The sequence below is a fragment of the Electrona antarctica genome (genome assembly GCF_951216825.1).
Source record: "Electrona antarctica genome assembly, chromosome: 8".
NCBI classification, from domain to species: Eukaryota; Metazoa; Chordata; class Actinopteri; order Myctophiformes; family Myctophidae; genus Electrona; species Electrona antarctica.
The window spans coordinates 5,100,685-5,119,510 of NC_136789.1; the positions used below are offsets into that span (position 1 = coordinate 5,100,685).

Genomic DNA, 18,826 nt, shown 5'->3' on the forward strand with positions numbered 1-18,826 from the left:
GGATTTTGATGGTGTTTCCACTGAATTTAGATCGAACAGCAAAACGTGACGATAACAGAGAAGAGCATAAATACAAACATTCACATTATGTCATCATGGGCTCAGAAAAGTAGGCTACATAATTACATCAGAAATTCCTGTGGGAGGTTATTTAACCACTAGGCCTAGTTAAATTATGAAGCTGTGAACTCAAAACTATAGCCATAGGCCTATACATTATTTACATTTCTGTGAATAACCACAAAATAGTAGCCCATTTCTTTTCAAATGATATTTTTTTACTATTTGAACTATAAAACCAAACCAGTCACACAACGATTCTTTTGTTCTTTACTGCCATCTACTGACAATGAAGGGCTCATTCCAGGTTTGACTTTAAGAGTGACCTGTCCGATCAGAGCATCATGAAACAGAAACACACAAATGTGAAACAAATATAACTACTGTCATGCTACATATATAATTTCAGTTGTATCATTAGTTGAGGAACATTCACCATTAAACAACAGTAGGCCTATAGCCCTACCTTGATCGAATATGAACAGACATAAAGCAATGAATCACATATCTTATACACCTTATTAAGAGCACCTGTGAATTTTTCGTAGTTATTTAATATGCGTAACTAAGGACTCACTTTATATTATTCGTTTGATCCTCCTACTGGCTCACATAACGTGGGGTCCAGGGCGGTGACGTGACCCAGCAGCAGCCAGCCAAGCTGACTGACTGATAGCAGAGACATAACGTATAGACAGAGTTGCGACATTGAGGGGGCAGAAAACAGCCTGGTAACGTGGTTCATGTACCCGCGCGAGCCCATAGACCCCAATGCATTCCGTAAACGTCCGGTGTCCCTATTCGCCAATAGAAGTGTATGTATAAGAGGCAAGAGCCGCCATTGGACTGGCCCCATGAAGTGAACGGAGTTGTCGTAACTCTGTCTTACTCTATGGCTCTGACTGAGAGGCGAAGAGATGAGCAGTGGTGCGCGTGCGTGACCGGGGCACTAGGTGGTGCGCGTGAGTGAGCGTGCATTTTGCCGTTTTGTTTTGGTGGTGATGATATTGGCGCTCTGGAAGGAAGCGGCACACGTACAGCGATAGTACCAGGGCGGACAGGCGCATGTACCGTATGTATTGTAAGTAGCCTGACTAGCCTCTATAGTAGCCCGGCAGTAGCAGGCACCGCAGCCAGACATCAGGACCCGAGATGGGCGTCCTATGAAGCGGAGAAGAACCGCAGCTCCGCTCTCTGATTTAAAACACGTCCGCTAAAGAACCGAGGAGGAGGAGGAGGAGGATGGCTGGAGTGTTCGACATCGACCTGGATCAACCGGGGGACGAGAATGTGTCCGACGATGAACTTGAAGACGGGGTGAGTTCAGTTCGTTGACTACTACTAGTACGGGTTAGCTCGCGTAGCTTGGTGGCAGCAGATTTACAAGCGTGAGCTTGTAGATAGGCTATTTATTGTGCGCGCGACACCGTCGCACGACCAACATCAGGCTAAAGGGCTAGTTAGCATCATGCGATGCGTGGCATTTAGGCTACCCCCGTTAAGCAGGCCTGTGCTGGTGTTGCTGCTGCTGCTGCACCACCACCACACTTGAATTGAATAAAGTCACATCTGGATGTGAGTTGCAATGTGTATCTTTGAGTTGGACATCTTCTTGTTCACACACCACACCAACACATCACACAGTTGTCATCCTATGGTTGTCATCATGACCCCCCCTCCCCCATGTGGTCACATTACATTACAGAGGACCTGGCCCGACTTAAGTGACCAGTGATGTCGTTAGCTTTCTAGTTAGCAACATTAGCTAATCAGCGTAGATCTCTCCATATTCTAACCAAGGACGACTTGCAATAGCTGCCTGTTGTAATGTGAGTTCAACACTGTCAAGTCTCAAGGCGTGCATCATTTCTTGCTACCCAGCCAATCGGCGCCCCAGCAAGACAAAAACATAGATGTGTAGGTTATGTATACTTGGCCAATTAATCTAACACAGTAAACTAATATATAAATAAGGCTTTATTTAGCCTTAACACATTCCTTTGTGATAAGAATGTCTGTCCTTGTTTGTTCTCAGGGTCAGTTCAGTGAATACATGGAGCAGTGCAGTGGCTTTGAATTGTGAGTACACATAACATGCCATCATAATGCACTCAGCCCAGTCAGCTGTTTGCTCACTTATTGTAATTTTTGTACCCTCACAGTCGCACCATTGAACATTATATGACCAAGTAGAAGCCTGGCTGGAACAAATGAACAATAACATTTATGTTAAAGTAGAAATGTATATGAAGACTAGCTATACAATACAGTGTTTGTGTCTTTTATAATTATTAATACTGTTTTTTTTAAACCATATTTATCATATTGTATTTTGTTTGTCACCCACACTGTTTATAAGAGGCATGCTGTACCAGAATTTCACTATATTCAACGTTGCTACCAGCTGTATTGTATGTGTATATCAGTATGTGACACTGGTTTCCATGTGTATTTTCCCAGTAACATGGATGACTGTGAGAAGTTTGAAATATCAGAAAACATTGTCAACAAGGGAACGGAGCAGATTAGACCAGAATGCTTTGAACTGCTAAGAGTCTTGGGAAAAGGTGGCTATGGGAAGGTAAGGCATCTCATTCTAAGATCTAATATAGTTTCTACAGCATTAAAGGGGAACATAGCAAAAATGTGGTAACACTTTTTTGTGACTGTTCACTTCATTTCAATCATTACTGTTCACTTCATTGCAAATCATTACTTCATTGCAATCATTACTGAAATAAACAGTAAGTTCATTGCAACTTACTGTTGCAATGAAGGACCACTTTCCAACCTATCTTCATATAATAGGTCCTCACTAATAATCATGATAAAACAATTTTTTCCTACTCAGTCTGTGGGCAGTTCAGAAACCCGTCCACCAGTGACATCATCGATGGAGAATCCAAGCTAATAGAAACTGCAGGCTTTCTAGTCCTGAAAAGTTGCAATGCAATAATGGAAGCCATCGTTCTCACGATAAAAAAAATCTAAACATAAAAAATAAAACAAATCTGCTTGACGATGACTGTCACTGGTGGACAGAACTGCCCACAGCCCTCCTATGAGACACAGACCGAGTAGAAAAAAATTGTGCCATTTTATTATTAGTGAGGACCCATTATATGAAGATAGGTTGAAAAGTGGTGAAGTGGTCCTTTAATGGTGGTGACCAATGCAGTATGTTGAAGTTATAATCATGATGTCTGACATGTGGAAACCTCATGGGTCTAAAACTGGAAAAGTACTACTTTTGATACTTTGTGTGACGCTGCAGTACGATCAAGTAAGTAGGGCATTAATTTACGGAAAAACACAAAGTTAAACTATGGAGACCAGTAAGACGCCTGAGGGCGAGGTCGCGTGCACCCATCCGCCTCGTTGACGGCAGACTGCTGGGCGAGCACTGGCGCTTTGGCATGGGGGGGTCAGATCAACATGGAATGAATTCTGTACTGGCCATATAAGGAGCATGTCTTGAGTGTACAGTGTTTAATGAGGTCAGATCAACTATGGAATGTCAGAACAGGTCAGTTCCATATATGGAGATCTAAAGGTGGCAGTGGGGGCAGTGTCTTGAATGTACAGGGTTTGATGAGGGCCCAGGTAGGGCCGGGCCTTAATTTTCGGGCCTGTTGAGAACTCTAGTTTTCAACGTTTCGCCTGCTGCTGGGCGCGGCTGCACTAATAACTTTGAGGCAGGCCCGTCTAGAGTTTGAATGGACAGGTATAAATCAAAAGGGAAACATCGAAGAGGAAGGATGGATGGGGAAGGATCAACATATGGAATGTCAGAACAGGTAACTTCTGACATATATCCATATATGGAGATCTAAGGGTTTGAGGTCAGATGTAGAGTTGCTGGCCAATATTCATGACATCAGGGATCTCCATATATGGGCTTAACTGTGACAGCAGGTCGCATTTACTATGACATCAGGGTCTCTACATCTCCATCCCTGATGATGACACGAGACCTGGGCACCATATATGGGGGCTTGCCTGGGGTGACCAACCAACCAACACACTGACGGGAAATGCACAATTCCATAGTAAATGCGACCTGCGGACTGGTGCCCCAGCCACCCCTCTCAGCCTGCTTACCATTGAGATAAATGGCCAGGCAGCAGTCTAGGCGTAAGGGAAAGCAAATCACGTGCCTCTTCCCACCACATGTTCTGTAATGTGAAGCTAATTCTCTAACCCATAAGACCTGTGGACGATTCTACAAATGCCTTCTAAATCAGTAGTTCTTACATATTTCAAAATGTTCAGTATTTATTGTAGTCTATTTCATTCTCATTGAAAAATGCTTTTTTTGTTTTCACAGCTGAGATGGCTGTTGCTCATTTATAATAATAACTTAATTAGATATGAACAAAGTTGTATAACTGTTTCTCATTAATCACACTAATAATATTTGTAGTGGACTCAAATTATGTATGGCACCGAAATTGAGGATGGAGGGGCCATTGTGATTTGCTGGAAGGTCTGCCATTCTACTCTGTGATTGGCTGACCAGCGCATAGCGTGTGTGCCTCCAAAGTTGAGGACGGTAAATTTGGTTTGGTGCCGAAATTGAAGACGGAGGGGCAGTTGTGGTTAGACGGAAATTGGCACTGTGATTGGACGGGAAAATTAACATGTATGTATGGTGCTGTGATTGGCTGGAAGGTGTGCCAGAAAAGAGAAATGTACTACTCACAATGCACTTGTATATCCCCAAATGGGTATGGGGATATATCCCCAAAGTTGTATAAAATAGCATTCTTAATTGTTTTTATACTTATTACTTTCTGTCCCATGTATAACTCATTCCCCTGTGACGGTTTTAAATAATTCCTGTCCTTAGCTGTAAAACTTAATATTAATTGAAAACAATATAAATTAATTGTTTTCAGGTTTTCCAAGTTCGGAAGGTGTCTGGCACCACTTCAGGGAAAATATTTGCCATGAAGGTCTTGAAGAAGGTGAGGGGTGTGTGTGTGTGTGTGTGTGTGTGTGTGTGTGTGTGTGTGTGTGTGTGTCCTACCACAAACTGTGGTTTAAAACTGACGCATGCCCTAGTGACACAGATATATAGAATAGACCACCCAAAATAATGGGAGTTTTTCTCTCAAACTCAGGGCTCTTTTTTTTCTTCTCTTCATTTTTCCTTTAGCATGTTCTTGTTTGTAATTGACACAGTACTGGTTCTCGCCTTTAACTCGAGAAAACCTAGCTTACATTACCAGATGGTTGAGTGTTTCGGTAATGACTGTTTATTGGCTTTATGAGCTTTTACTGCAGCTACCCATGCAGGAGCTCTGATTTCTCTTCTACCTCTATTGCTGATGAATGCACATTGCCCGGCCAGCAGCTTTACAAGTCATTGCCAGAATAGCTCTCACGGTCTGACACTTTGTGCCTTTTCTGTCTCTTGCCAGGCCATGATTGTGCGCAACGCGAAGGATACTGCCCACACCAAAGCTGAGCGGAACATTCTAGAGGAGGTGAAGCATCCTTTCATTGTGGACCTCATTTATGCCTTCCAGACTGGGGGAAAGTTGTACCTCATCCTGGAGTATCTCAGTGGTGAGGACACACACTTATAAACTCATTCTAAAACCTGATTTGAACTTAGTTACGTTCCGGTGTCAGAAAAGCAGATCTATAAGCTCACACACAACACACCGCATCACGCTTTGTTGTGAGTATACAGTAAGTCTGGCATAATTCTGCTGAAATTCTTATTGTGCTGTTAGATTTGCAGTTGCCATTGTTTGGTGAAAATGGATATAGGCATAGTCTGGTTTTACTATCCAATAGGTGTGAAAGTTTCCAATTCCATTCAACTGTACATGCATTGTATTGAACTGGTGGAGGTCTGAGACCTGTCCTGAGTAATGTCTTGTGTTCTCCAGGAGGGGAGCTCTTTATGCAACTGGAGAGAGAGGGCATCTTCATGGAGGACACAGCATGGTAAGTTAGTCAGTCACTGTGCATGCATTTTGAGATTACATTATGTCAGTTTAAGTTGTTATGCTAAAATATTTTGTTCCAAAATGACAAAACACAAAACCACAATTTAGTGACAAGCACTGCCATGCTTCTTATGGATTGTGGGGTCATATTCACCAATGCACACAGAATTGACTGGAACCACCAGTTCATGTTCTCTTGTTGTGTAAATAAACATAGTCTAGAGATGGGGGTGATTATAGTTGTCCAACAATATAAGGGCATGTGGTCTTTCTACTTTTTAGAATAATAGCAAGGAAACCATACAACACCAACCAACCTGTCACTTCTTTTTATAAACAGTTTCTATCTGGCTGAGATCTCTATGGCATTGGGTCACCTGCATCAGAAAGGCATCATCTACAGAGACTTAAAGCCTGAGAACATTATGCTCAACAACAACGGTACAGTAAATGGACGGTCCTCAAGCAACATTGTTTCAAGTAGTTTTCAACCCAGGACAGATTCTGGAATGGTATTTCTCTATCAGCAATGATGCTAGAGTTTGGCAAATAACAGAAAACATAGAAGCCGGCATTTATAACCAATAACTGACTTAATCTTGTCATTGTGGTTAATCACATAATAGAGAATTGATATGAAAAATAATAGATTTTTTTATAAGCAACTAAATTGATTATGAGTAGTCTGATTAACCACTTATAAGTCCTTTATTATACTTTGTTGTACAATGGCAGTAAAAATAACGTAAGCTTGTAGTTCTGCTATTTTCTATTATCAATTGTAATTGTGGCAAAAGTTTGATTTTAAGTCATATCGCCCAGCTCTAAATGCTGCTATACGGATACTTTGTTCATGATTTGTCTTCTGCCTTTGGTTTCTCACACCAGGTCACGTGAAGCTGACAGACTTTGGCCTGTGTAAAGAGTCTATTCACGATGGCACAGTGACCCACACATTCTGTGGTACCATAGAATACATGTAAGACACACATCACACAAAGGGGTCAAGGGATGTTGAAAATCAATTTGCAATAAACGGCAACAGAAATTAAATTAACTTTGATTTGAATATATATATATTGTTTAATGTTTTTTATACATTTTAAAACAAACACAAACAAATCTATGAAATTCCATAACTAAAATAATGATAGTTAAGAAGTAGTGAAAATAGCTAATCTACAAGCTCACAATGAGCTGTAGTAAATGCCTCAACTACAATTACCATTGACATGCAATCATGCAACCAATGGAGTTGTCCCCTGCTGGGACAGATAGAAAGCAGGTTTAAGTTTCATAATGGCTTAATTGTTCTGACGGAAAGATTCCCGCTAGGGAACAGCAAACTGTTGTAAGAACGGTTGCCCCCGAATTTTCATTTGTACCATGAGCCTTCGTTAATTCCCTGTCTCTCTCACTCACTCTCTCTCTCTCGCTCTCTCTTTTAAGCTTTGTTAAAGCTGTACTTGCAGAGATTGAAAACCAAAGTGCACATGATCAGTCCAATACCACCATACTATAATACTTATCCTTGTCCTGAACTGCTTTGCTTACCTCAGGGCTCCAGAAATTCTAATGCGCAGTGGCCATAACCGGGCGGTGGACTGGTGGAGCTTGGGAGCACTCATGTATGACATGCTGACAGGAGCAGTAAGTTGACAACACCGTCCCTCCTATAGTGGCATTCAAAGAATTCCAAAAAAACTATTCCTTCAGTTTGACTGTCCAGTGTCGGTCAAACTGAAGTAGCTGTTTATTAATTACCCCCTCTTTGTTCATAGCCACCCTTCACTGGTGAAAACCGGAAGAAGACCATTGATAAAATCTTAAAGTGCAAACTCAACCTTCCACCTTACCTCACACAAGAAGCTAGGGACCTTCTTAAAAAGGTACACAATTAAGTAGTGCAGTGTGCAAGTATCGGTGTATATTGTCTGCACTGTATACCAGACTACCATTCTAACTGTTGTCCGAACCCTTTAGCTGCTGAAACGAAATGCCTCTCTAAGGCTTGGGGCTGGACAAGGTGATGCCGCGGAAGTAGAGGTATAGTGTGTGTGTGTGTGTGTGTGTGTGTGTGTGTCTGTGTGTCTGTGTGTCTGACTGACTGACTGACTGACTGACTGCTTATTCAGTGGTTCTACAATTACCTTTTGATAAAGTCCTGGGAAAATCTTCCTTTAAAACCAAAAAAAAATAGAACTCTGGCACTGTCTTCTCCAGGCGCACCCATTTTTCCGACATATGAACTGGGATGACCTCCTCGCCCGCAAAGTAGAGCCTCCATTCAAGCCTTTCCTTGTGAGTTTGCATACCATGCTGAATGGCACTATATGCTACATTGACCTATTCCAGCCAGGCTACTAACATATCTGCTTTCCTTTGGCAGCAATCAGCTGATGATGTCAGCCAATTTGACTCCAAGTTCACCAGCCAGACTCCAGTAGACAGTCCGGACGACTCAACACTCAGCGAAAGTGCCAATCAAGTCTTCCTGGTTGGTAGTTCCTCTGCGTAAATGTTCCCGTTTATTGAACAGAAATACAGGATTATTTTGTATTGTATTTGTAATTGGTAATACAAAAATAAATGAACCGTACACCACTTTAGAACACATGTTTGATTCATGTGGCCAGGATTATAGATCTGTACTACTGAAAAACAAACCAAACACAATATTCTCATCCCAAGGCTTCACATTTGACCAGGAAGCCAGCTTCTGTCTATTCTAAAGCGTTAAAGTTGCAGAGTGATACGGTGGGAATCAATTAGAATTATCTTGGCAACGTGCAAAAGGGTGTCCTCGATGTCCTCATTGGATGATAAAGACGCCTGACGAAGTAGCAAAATATGAAGTCTTGGGGTGCGCATGCACTGGTGTTCATAGAGATTCTGCTTTATGCCTTTTATTATAAGGAGGGGCAAGAGGTTATTCTTAAGTACTGCTTTGGTCTTCATTATACCTAGTGTCCCTGTTGTCTTTTTGTTGTCTGCACAGATGATGCACATTGCACAAACAACCAGGATTCATATTTAATGGTTTTCTTCCTTTTATAAGTTCTAGTTAAGTTAATGCATCATATCTGTTCTTTTCCTGGAAGCTCCATTGACTGTTCCACCACATTGCATGATAAGATTAGTCGGCAACATTTCATTGCTCAGAGTCATTGTAGTTGACTTCCTTTTTTGAAAGATGGCTTTTGAAGTGTCTGTGGCCTTTTTCATTTTCAGGGTTTTACGTATGTAGCCCCCTCGGTCCTCGAAAATGTCAAGGAAAGGTTTTCCTTTGAGCCAAAGGTCCGGTCGCCACGGAAGTTTCCAGGAAGCCCGAGAACGCCTGTGAGGTAACGTATGTTTGTTTTGTGTCTGATTTCATGAAGTTCTACTGGTTACGTACACATTGTTTCCATCACAAACTCTTCACACTTTGTCAAATGCTTTAACTCCCATGGTATGATCTGAAATTTTACTTCATGTCTCCATCCAGCCCGGTGAAGTTTGCTGGCGGGGTGTGTTGGCCCCGAGGCCCTTCACATTCTGGGGCGCCATCTTTACTCTCCCCTGGAGTTTTGGGGGAGCAGCCCATGGAGGTGTCCACTCCGGAGCACATGGACGTAAGTAGCAACAGCTCGGAGGTGTCCGCTCCCCTTCCCATCAGGCAGCCATCAGGTGTCGGCAGTGCAGGGACTTTTAAGAAGCAGACCTACCCGATGAACTCCAAACGGCCCGAACATCTACGGATGAACCTATGACCCTCGGCTCACCTCAGAACCTAGGACTCTTCTAATTATGTTTTTTCCCTTTAAGAGACTTGTAGAAATTAAACAATTGACTTGACACTGTCGACACCAATCACCAGCTTCTCCAGCAACGCCTTCCTTCTTCCCACCTCCTTCTCCTGGCATAGCCTGGCCTCCTTTGTGGGGCCCTGCAGATAATCAGCTCCCTAATCGGTAGAATCGTCACTGGACAGAGGAGTGTTCTCTCAGTCAGGTGCTCCTTATTGACTGCCGATGTGCACCTCAGCCTTGTAATGGCTGTGGCTGAGGAACGGGCATATGGCAACTCTGCTGTCTGATTTCAGCGTGCGCGACTGGCTTATATTGGTGCTTTTTTTTAAACTTTGAATTTGGACAGTGTTACTTCTGGTGTTGCTACTTGTAGCTTCCCTAAAGACTGAGATTAATATCTCTACAACGGTTTGGGTAAAGAAAAAAGGAGTGGTATGCCCCCCCCAAAATGCCACTCCTTTTTTAATATCACTTTGTGGTTTAGGGGTTGTAATAGGTATAGTATATTAGTTGGCACAGTAGCGTGATCGAATAACAGTTGTGCAACAAATACAGTATTCCTTTTGCCTGTTTTCCTGCAACACTTCCATATTGCCTTTTTCACTGTTGTGTCACTTGAACATGTGGTCAGGAGTAGATAGGAAACGGCTGACAGAAAAGCAGCTATAAAAGGATTTCAGTGAGATATTAGCTGAAAGCGTCACTTCCACCACAATCAATACCAAATGCTGGCACCACTTTTACCAGTCCAACTGGAATGCTATCTATAGCAAGCCTGTCTGTAAGTACTATTAAGTAAGGTTTTTTTTCTTGAATGTAAACTGACTAAATGCCTTTTTGGAGTGTCACTCTGTCACATTAGTTCTGTTGATTCCTGCAGTGTTGGGGCTTTATTTTTGGTTAGGAGACCAACAATGCACATGGCCAAATTCCTAACACTGCCTTTTATAGAATCCGGAAACATAATTGTTTTATGTGCCCTTGTGATTTGGGTAGGCTTAGAGTGCTTTGACAGTGGGCCTTTCTCACAGCATATGATTTGACAGACCCCGACACAGGGTGCATACGTTTGTTGACATATTAACAGTCTGACAGGCATTAGTTCGACAACACCGTCGCTCCAGACATGCGCTGCAGGTTACAACTAATCCGGGCTGTGGGTTAAAACTCACCCATGGCTCCCGACATGCGCAACAGGTTAAAACGAACCCGTTTTCCTGTGAGGTTTTAGTTAGGGTGTCGGACTCATGACTGTTGGTACGTCAGGTCAAACACATGGCACCCAACACAACTTCGCTCTCCTAGAATTCTAGAGTAGGCTAGGCCCAAACCAGATCACACTGGTCAATTTGGAATGAAAACTAGGCCATTCTACGTGTGGAAAGCCTGGTGACGAAAGGTAAGCCAGCATGAGGTTGTGGTATAGGCTTACACGGTAACGCCTAAATGAAACGCACACGTTCACCTGTCAAAATGTGTCCTGCGAGAAGGCTATGCATATCTCAGATGTGTACTACACCGTAATGTCTGTAAACTATATGCTATATGAGCTGGAGTCGGGCCATTGTACCCTCTAACCTGCAAGCAGCTGTACTCCATGTAGCTAATGTTTGTTGAATGCAGTATTGCAGCTATCAAACTTTTAAATTTCAAGGACCCCACAACTCTCGAGTAAGGGTCGATTTGGAACCGCCTCACGGAACCCAGAGGGTCCTTGGACCCCACTTTGAGAACCACTGCAGTATCAGACTCGATCATATGGTGTTGATCACATTATTAAATATTAATTTATGTAACAGTTCCATAAACATTAATTGAAAATGGGCTTACGATAGGGTAGCCATTGTTACTCACCAAGTATGTGTCTAATTCATCAACTAAAATGACTTTAATGATTGAGTGCTGTGATTTTTGTTTTGTATGTGGAGTTAACATCACTTAATAGACCCCCAGGTGTGGTTAGAATATTCAAATATGTCTTCCCTGTGTATTTTTGGTTTCTTCCTGAAAGCCTTTGAATTGAGTCAAAAGGCCCAAACGAAAATACGCCATTTTTGTGACATCCTATTCCTATTCATAACCCTCCCCATTATTATACAACAGCTGTGGGCGAGGCTTAAGTTCAGGTTCATGTTTTAGGGGGGATCAGAGCACTCCATCTTTAAAGAAACCAGGCCTTTTTTCCTTAACTAATTAGTTGTTACATAGCAACACTACATAACACTTATATGGATGTGATTAGTCTAACAACTAATTTTGTTGACATGACAACCTACTAGCCCAGTGCTTGTGGAAGCATTTTGATATATTTATGGAATGTTTTGTATAATTCAGTTAAGGCTACAGGTGGTTTTCTAATGGCTCCAGTGAATCTAATGCTAAATCTAAGTCTGTGCTGTTGGTTAGATTGTTGGAAATGTGTTTCCCCTTTAAACAGCAACAGCTGGATTATGTTCAAGTCTTCAAGAGTAATCACTCCTGTACTCTTCACTTGAGTACAGTGTGATTGTGGTGATTTCTTATATATATTTAAGTGCCATTCTCTTTCTCAGGCACACTATGCAAATTAAGTATTTATTGTGTACTCCGTTGTAGACCATGCAGATATGAATCTGTAAGACTGTCGTTCATGTTTGAGATGGGTTTTTTTTGTCAAATAAGCATGTATGCGGTTTTTATTTACAGCTAACATCTCTCAAAGTTACCTCAAATGCAGCTTTTTGTTTTAGTCTTTACAAGTTGTGGATATCATCCCACGTCTTAAAATATTTATTGTGGCGCATAGAAGAGTAGCTAGGGAAATTTTCAGACACAAACCATTTTGCATTTTCTTTGTTCAACACTTGCTTGTTTGCAGTGCTAGAAATATGGGTAGCATATTGTGTGTGTGTGTGCGTGTGTGTGCCCGCGTGCGCGAGAGGGGGGGGTGGTGCAAAACCCACACTGGGAATGGCAGTGTGTATTTCTTGAAAGATCACAGCTTGTGTGTGTGTGTGTGTGTGTGTGTGTATATATACTGTAAATGTGTATGGAATGCTTTGAAACTCATTCTGATGTGCAGTTTTATGCTCTTCCAATTGATTGTGATGTGTGTGGAGCTGTTCCTGCGAATACCAAACGAGTCGCCCCTTTACCAACTCGCCCCGGGCGTACAGCCGGCGGAACTGCGCGGCCTGGTATTCCTAAAGTAACCTAAGTAAATTATGCTTAAACGGTTAAACTTAAACCTAACCTTATTCCTAACCTTAACCTCAGTAGAACTATGCCTAAACCTAACCCTATACCTAAACTTAACCCCAGTAAAACTATGTTTAACCCTTATTTCTAACCTTATTCTCAGTAAAATAAAATAAAGAATACAAGAACTGTCGGACTGAGCGGTCGGTGTGAGGTCGGCGGAAAAATCGAGGGGCGAGATGGTTTAGGGGGGACCGTACCTGATACCGTTCCTGCAGTGTTTCTTATAGTGGAGTCCAGAGAAGCTCATGGCAGTGCATCTCCATGAAGATGGTTTGATTTAACTGTTATCTGGTATCACAATGAGTGAATGTCTCTATTGCAAAATGTCTGTCTTAAGAGGCAACCTCAGTTGATATCTGGTCTATTCAGAGGTGCAATATTCAACATTAAACACGCAAGTATGTCAAATATCTGCATTGAATATAATGGATATTGTTCAAATCTGTGGGCATTGAGGAATATTTGAAAGTCTTTTCAGCCCATCAATTCCATGAGATTCTGAATGGTGAAATGGTATGTATCATGTACTGATGTACATAATAATGAAATAAATCTTAATTTTTCCAATAAAGTGAAGTCTTAATCCTTTTATTCTGTGGATCAGAGAAATGATCAGAAAGAGAAGGAAACTGATTAAAAATAACTATTTGAATGTCTTTTATGACACTGATTATAACCTGATACAAACTATTTAGTTGAAAATAGTGAACATGATACCGCCAGCAGTCCCATTTATTCAACAGGGCAGGCTGGTGCAGTGAGGTGTCTGTACTGAGTATTTTCCGATTGCCTGGGTTTGGTCATATTGTGACAGTCTGTCAGGCATCAGATCTTGTCAAAACTCTCCACCCAATATGACTACAGTGTGTTACAGACAGAACATTATGCTGCCTGAAAATCTATTTCCTGACACAAATGTAATTTTAGCTATGTTTCTAAAGCATACAAATGCAAGTCCGTAGTGTTAACCTACAGTAATAAGTCACAGAACTAAATCAACTGTACAACTTTATTCAGATTGGTCAAAACAAGCTGGAAAACATGTTAATTTCAGTACATTTACAATAATAAAATATACTTGTCCCATTCTTTGGTTTTACAAAAAGGTTACACCACCTCTATATAAAAATAATTTGTGCTGTGCTGTTGATTTCTCACAATTATAGTTTTCAGTCAAGAAAATAATGCATTAGCCTATACCCAAAAGGCTAGAAGCAAAACTACAATGAAGGGAAAATTATGTTCACTGCTTACCATCATGTTTTTTATGCCCATTGTCATATCTTACTACATTGCACCCTATCCCAACAGCAGCCTGACATTACGGTCACTGGTTACTATTATATATGAAGAGCTTCACAGCTTCATGAAAGCCCTGCAGTAAGCTTACTTCCATTCAGCCTGGTATTTTTCACATTTATGCTGACAAATACATTTTGAATAAAGGTAAGTAAACAAGTCTTTCATTTGGAAGGTTTTGGTGTAAAGATATATATTTTTTTCCTAATTTACAAAAATACAACAAACTCAGTCAAAAATGTTTTCTGTCGTCCACTATGTGGCATAACTCAGTTGTGATGAAATATTTAAGTAATTAATTACAATTTGATATATTTATCTCGTGTCAATATTTACAAGTAAAAGAAACTGCCCCATGATGCCATTTTCAATTTGTTCACCTATTGACCACAAAAGTTGAACAAATGCACTATGATAAAATAAAAGGAAAATAACGGCAAAGACGTGGAGCATGCAGAAATTTAAACTTGAGGTGTCTGTCAAAGTGACAAATAGGATCTTACCAAGGTGCAAGATATTACGGTATGCCCTTATTGACCCTCACCAGTAGAGGGCACAGCCCTTAATGAATGTACTGTAGGAACAGTGTGGTCAACATTACAAATCAACTATTATTGCGCACACCATGAAATGGTTATGGACAGTATCACACATATCCAAGAAAGTTTGATTTTAAAATCTCTCCGTCTTGTCCTACAGTCAATAGATTTGCAGGTGGGGTGATGTGGCACCGTCCCTCCATTTGTAGACCTTCTCTGTGATGACCGTCCGACAGAGGGGACAGCTCTTCTCACGGTTAAACCACAAAGCGATGCATTCATCACAGAATATATGCTAGAAAGCAAAGATAGAAGCCACTTAGTATTTATTATGATTATGAAGACACAGACATGTTTGGTATTGGTAATGAGCTTGTGTGTATAGATATGACATTAGCTCTGTGTAAGCTCCACATAGATTTCTACCTGACAGAGGAGGGTCCGAGGCTCACGGTACTCTCCCTGGCAGATGGGGCAGATGTCCCCAGCGTCAATGCATTGGCTCCTGGTAGCTGCTGTGCCCGATTGCTGGTAAACAAAAATTACAACAAACCAGAAGAGACAAATACTTAAATGGCTGGATGGATATTCCAAACTTTGGACAATTTCACAAGTAATTTACTGAGCAGCACTATACCTCGCCTTTGAGAAATAACCTCACAGTTTTCAGGAAAGGTCCCCATTGTCCATAGAGTGCTAAGAGCTGCAGGCGAGAAAATCCAAGTCAGAGGGCAGATTTTTCTTTGAGGATGACAGAAACTTCAGTGGCCATGTAATCCACAGTGTTACCTTGAGTATGAGGTAGACCAGAGCCAGTAGGACGCCTAGTGTGAGTCCTGTGGTGTCGTCCACCTCCTGATAGGTGACCAGGTAGCGGAACCACAGCGGTACAGGAGCCATGGCCTGGTAGACCTGACCTAGCTCCTCTGTCAGCATCAGCCACCGTCCCTGGACCCAAAACACAAACAAAGACATCCAAATCATCTGACACAAATAGATCCAAATCAGCTGACCTACTGTATAGGTATAATTATGCACGTCTTCATCGGGAGTGACACCTTTTTGAAAGGGAACCTTTCTTACAAGCTTACCTGTGTTCTGTATGTCACCAGTGAGGAGGGCAGCAGCAAAATAAGGCACTTCATTCCCATGACGAGGAACTTAATTATAAAGTTGCTGATGCCAACTGTCCACAGAACCTCCCAGAATCCCAGAGGCTCAATAGTGGGGGCGAGGAAGATGAGGCTACGTTGAGGGAAAGAATAAAGGAGGAAGATACTTTTAGCTACAAGTTCTCAATCAAAGCGTATTAAGACCACAGACTACTATCTATGATGTTCCACAGTTCTGTGCAGAGATTGGTCTCACCAGTGGTAAAGTGTCTCAGTGTAAAAGGTGTAGTAAAGGAGGAGTGTGGATGAGGTCAGGAAGAATAGCAGCCATAGACACTGCAGCTTGGAGCTCCGGTCCTGCTGACACAGAGAAATCAGGAGACACTCAAAAATAAATACATGAAAGTAAAATTGGTGTACACACACATCTGTAAATATATGCTATTACTGTATGAAATTGAAGTGCATTTCCCTCTACTTGCCTGAAGAAAGACTTGAGTTTGAATGTTTCTATTCACATACAGAAATGTTGTGAAGAGGCCAATCCCAACTGCAAGACCTGTGAACACAGGAGGTGAGCCATGGCATGTTGCCTTTGCATTGACATCTATAAAAGTGGCGCTTGATGTTCTCACTTACCAAGTGCATGTTGGATGACCAGTTTAGCACACAGGATAATTAGGAAAGGAAGGCTCTTTTGGATCCAGCGGAAGAGGTAGCGCAGCTCAGTGAAAGAGGTGCTTGGTTCTCCTGACTCTGGATCAGCGTCAGATGGCTCTGTCGCTGGTTCTGCATGCGAGTGCTGCTGGGGGCGAGTATGTCCATGTGCGTGAGAGTGGCTATGGGAGTTGGCTCTGGATCTCCTGGAGGACGCTCCTCCGCTGGACTCTGCAGGGCCACCAGCCATGGGTACCCGCACCTCGCCTGCTGTGTCGGGTGCAGTGACACCTGTGGTGGCTGGTGCCCTGGTAAGCTCTGGCTGCAGAGTCAGGCACAGACCGTTTACTGCATGCGAGTCCTGGTCATTTGAATTTGGCTGCATTACAGTTGGCGACTCCCTCAGTTTTAATGCTCTACTGGAATCAATCCTTTAACAAATGAAAGAGGGTGTGGAGAAAAACACAATAAAGATAACTGAAATGTAAAAATAGTGAGTGTCACCACATGATGAATGTTAAATATGAACAAGTACTAACTTATGTATTACATTTGAATATTTCTGCCAAAATATTAAAATGCCTATGACAAGAGTTGACCCAAAGTCGCAGCAGGGCCACTACGAATGCCGCCCCTCTCCAAATGCTTGACTCTGATTAGCCAATCACTGAATTCATAATGGCCGCTGCTATCAATAACACCTGGCGCATATCGATCTACGTTGCTTGATTTTTGTATCCAACATATTGTAAACAAACACATGATGTCATTTACAGCTAATGAGCTAAACACTACAGTACAAATCAAGAATGTTTTTGAAACCCTTTTGAAGCGAGAAATGGACAATATGTAGCCAGTGAGTCAATAGAATATTGATTCTATTTTATCAATACTTCCCGTTGGCACTGGACGCACCTGGCATACATAATGGACTACTTTCATTACCCGGCCGTAAGCAATGATAATCCTTTTCAAATCAATCGAATCGTTTTGATGGTACTTTTGAGTCCATTTATTTTCTTCAATAAGAAGCCGTGTAAGTGGGATAAATCATTGTTGAGAAATAGGGGTTAATTTCTCAATATCTACTTGATTATGCCTTGCGCATTGCATGGCTATACACTGTATGTATGATGTGATCATACAACCAACTAAATAAAATACCATAGTCCATTGTTTTCCATTTGTTTACAGACGTATCCATGGTACATTCAAACTAAAGTCATGTAGTTCTTTAATAGCCATGTTCTAGCTGTCTTTATCTGTTATCAATAACATAACAAACGAGGGGTTAAATGTCTTAATCTCATCTGCGCATATATTAAACGCTATTAATCTGAGGACGGCAACTCAAACAACAGGCCATAGACTATACATTATTTAATTCAGTCGTCACAGAACAATCCCTGAAAACAGATGACTGAGTGCCTGACTGACAGGCTAGCTGCTACGCTACCATTAGCAGGAAGTGCACTCGCTCATTTTACCTGTCATTCTGCGCCCGGAGTTTCATGGTAAATTGCTGTTACCCATCTATAAAAAATTACGAAATTACAAAACTAAGCATAAACTAATTTAATTAAAAGAAAACTAACTCGTTAGCTTGCTGGCTATGTCATAAGCTTATCGGTCAGAGACATTTTAAAACGTCAGCAGGCGTCACTTCTTCTTTGGATTTCGCTTGAAGTCTAAGGTTTGACATTACTGCCATCTATTGGCAACATTCAGTCCCTAGAATAAAAACATGACTTATTTTCAGATGGCATGCAAGCAAACTAGCAAAGTTCATCCATCCAATTCATTGTACGTATGAAAAAGGCACTGCATGCTTTGCAACGCAATAACCCCAGCAACACCAGGCAAGCTGATAAAGTTTGCTCGAACAAATAGGCCTAAAGCCAGGAAGTTTGTTTGATTTGAAGTGGTCAGTGACAATTAATATCCAGGAAGAACATGCTTCAGATAGAAGCATGTTCTTCCATGATCTGTTTCAAATCTACTGACAGCTTCAATATATAAGACCCTCTTCAGTTCTTGTCTTAGCCATCTGTTTGTTTCAAAAAGTTAATCCTTCATCCTTTACCGTGTTCTATCTATATCACAATGCCCTTAACTTTCCTTTCTTCAGATGACAGCTATCTACTTTACCAACTTTCTACACCCACACT

At 41.6% G+C, this 18,826-nt stretch overlaps 2 protein-coding genes across 3 annotated transcripts; one reads left to right on the plus strand and one right to left on the minus strand.

Moving 5' to 3' along the window:
* The first annotated feature begins 1,014 nt into the window (after positions 1 to 1,014).
* On the plus strand, positions 1,015 to 12,754 carry LOC306928508 (ribosomal protein S6 kinase beta-1-like). The gene is made up of 15 exons (XM_079508684.1): positions 1,015 to 1,377; positions 2,096 to 2,139; positions 2,521 to 2,641; positions 4,959 to 5,027; positions 5,484 to 5,631; positions 5,961 to 6,018; positions 6,361 to 6,461; positions 6,909 to 6,999; positions 7,580 to 7,670; positions 7,802 to 7,909; positions 8,004 to 8,066; positions 8,244 to 8,321; positions 8,410 to 8,517; positions 9,252 to 9,364; positions 9,508 to 12,754. The coding sequence occupies exons 1-15, from the start codon at positions 1,303 to 1,305 to the stop codon at positions 9,770 to 9,772; spliced, it is 1,533 nt and encodes a 510-aa protein (XP_079364810.1). The 5' UTR covers positions 1,015 to 1,302; the 3' UTR covers positions 9,773 to 12,754.
* A 1,288-nt stretch (positions 12,755 to 14,042) lies between these two features.
* Positions 14,043 to 18,362, minus strand: rnft1 (ring finger protein, transmembrane 1). Of its 2 annotated transcripts, none has more exons than XM_079507249.1 (9): positions 18,146 to 18,362; positions 16,641 to 17,089; positions 16,484 to 16,560; positions 16,258 to 16,358; positions 15,981 to 16,134; positions 15,679 to 15,837; positions 15,527 to 15,592; positions 15,316 to 15,417; positions 14,043 to 15,184 (listed from the first exon to the last, which is right to left on the minus strand). In XM_079507249.1, exons 1-9 carry the CDS (start codon positions 18,169 to 18,171, stop codon positions 15,050 to 15,052), a joined length of 1,269 nt encoding a protein of 422 aa, XP_079363375.1. In that variant the 5' UTR covers positions 18,172 to 18,362; the 3' UTR covers positions 14,043 to 15,049. The 2 variants fall into 2 exon arrangements, with proteins under 2 accessions (XP_079363375.1, XP_079363376.1); XM_079507250.1 differs by lacking the exon at positions 18,146 to 18,362 and adding an exon at positions 17,198 to 17,294.
* Between the last annotated feature and the right edge of the window lie 464 nt (positions 18,363 to 18,826).

Excerpts from the sequence above, each read along its gene's own strand:
- LOC306928508 (XM_079508684.1), top strand. The coding sequence starts at position 1,303 with ATGGCTGGAGTGTTCGACATCGACCTGGATCAACCGGGGGACGAGAAT. Across the intron at positions 7,671-7,801 it reads ATGACATGCTGACAGGAGCA|CCACCCTTCACTGGTGAAAA; the intron begins GTAAGTTGACAA and ends CTTTGTTCATAG. Across the intron at positions 8,322-8,409 it reads CTCCATTCAAGCCTTTCCTT|CAATCAGCTGATGATGTCAG; the intron begins GTGAGTTTGCAT and ends TTCCTTTGGCAG.
- rnft1 (XM_079507249.1), bottom strand. The coding sequence starts at position 18,171 with ATGAAACTCCGGGCGCAGAATGACAG. Across the intron at positions 15,593-15,678 it reads TGGTCTACCTCATACTCAAG|CTCTTAGCACTCTATGGACA; the intron begins GTAACACTGTGG and ends TCTCGCCTGCAG. Across the intron at positions 15,418-15,526 it reads GGTTATTTCTCAAAGGCGAG|CAATCGGGCACAGCAGCTAC; the intron begins GTATAGTGCTGC and ends TTTGTTTACCAG.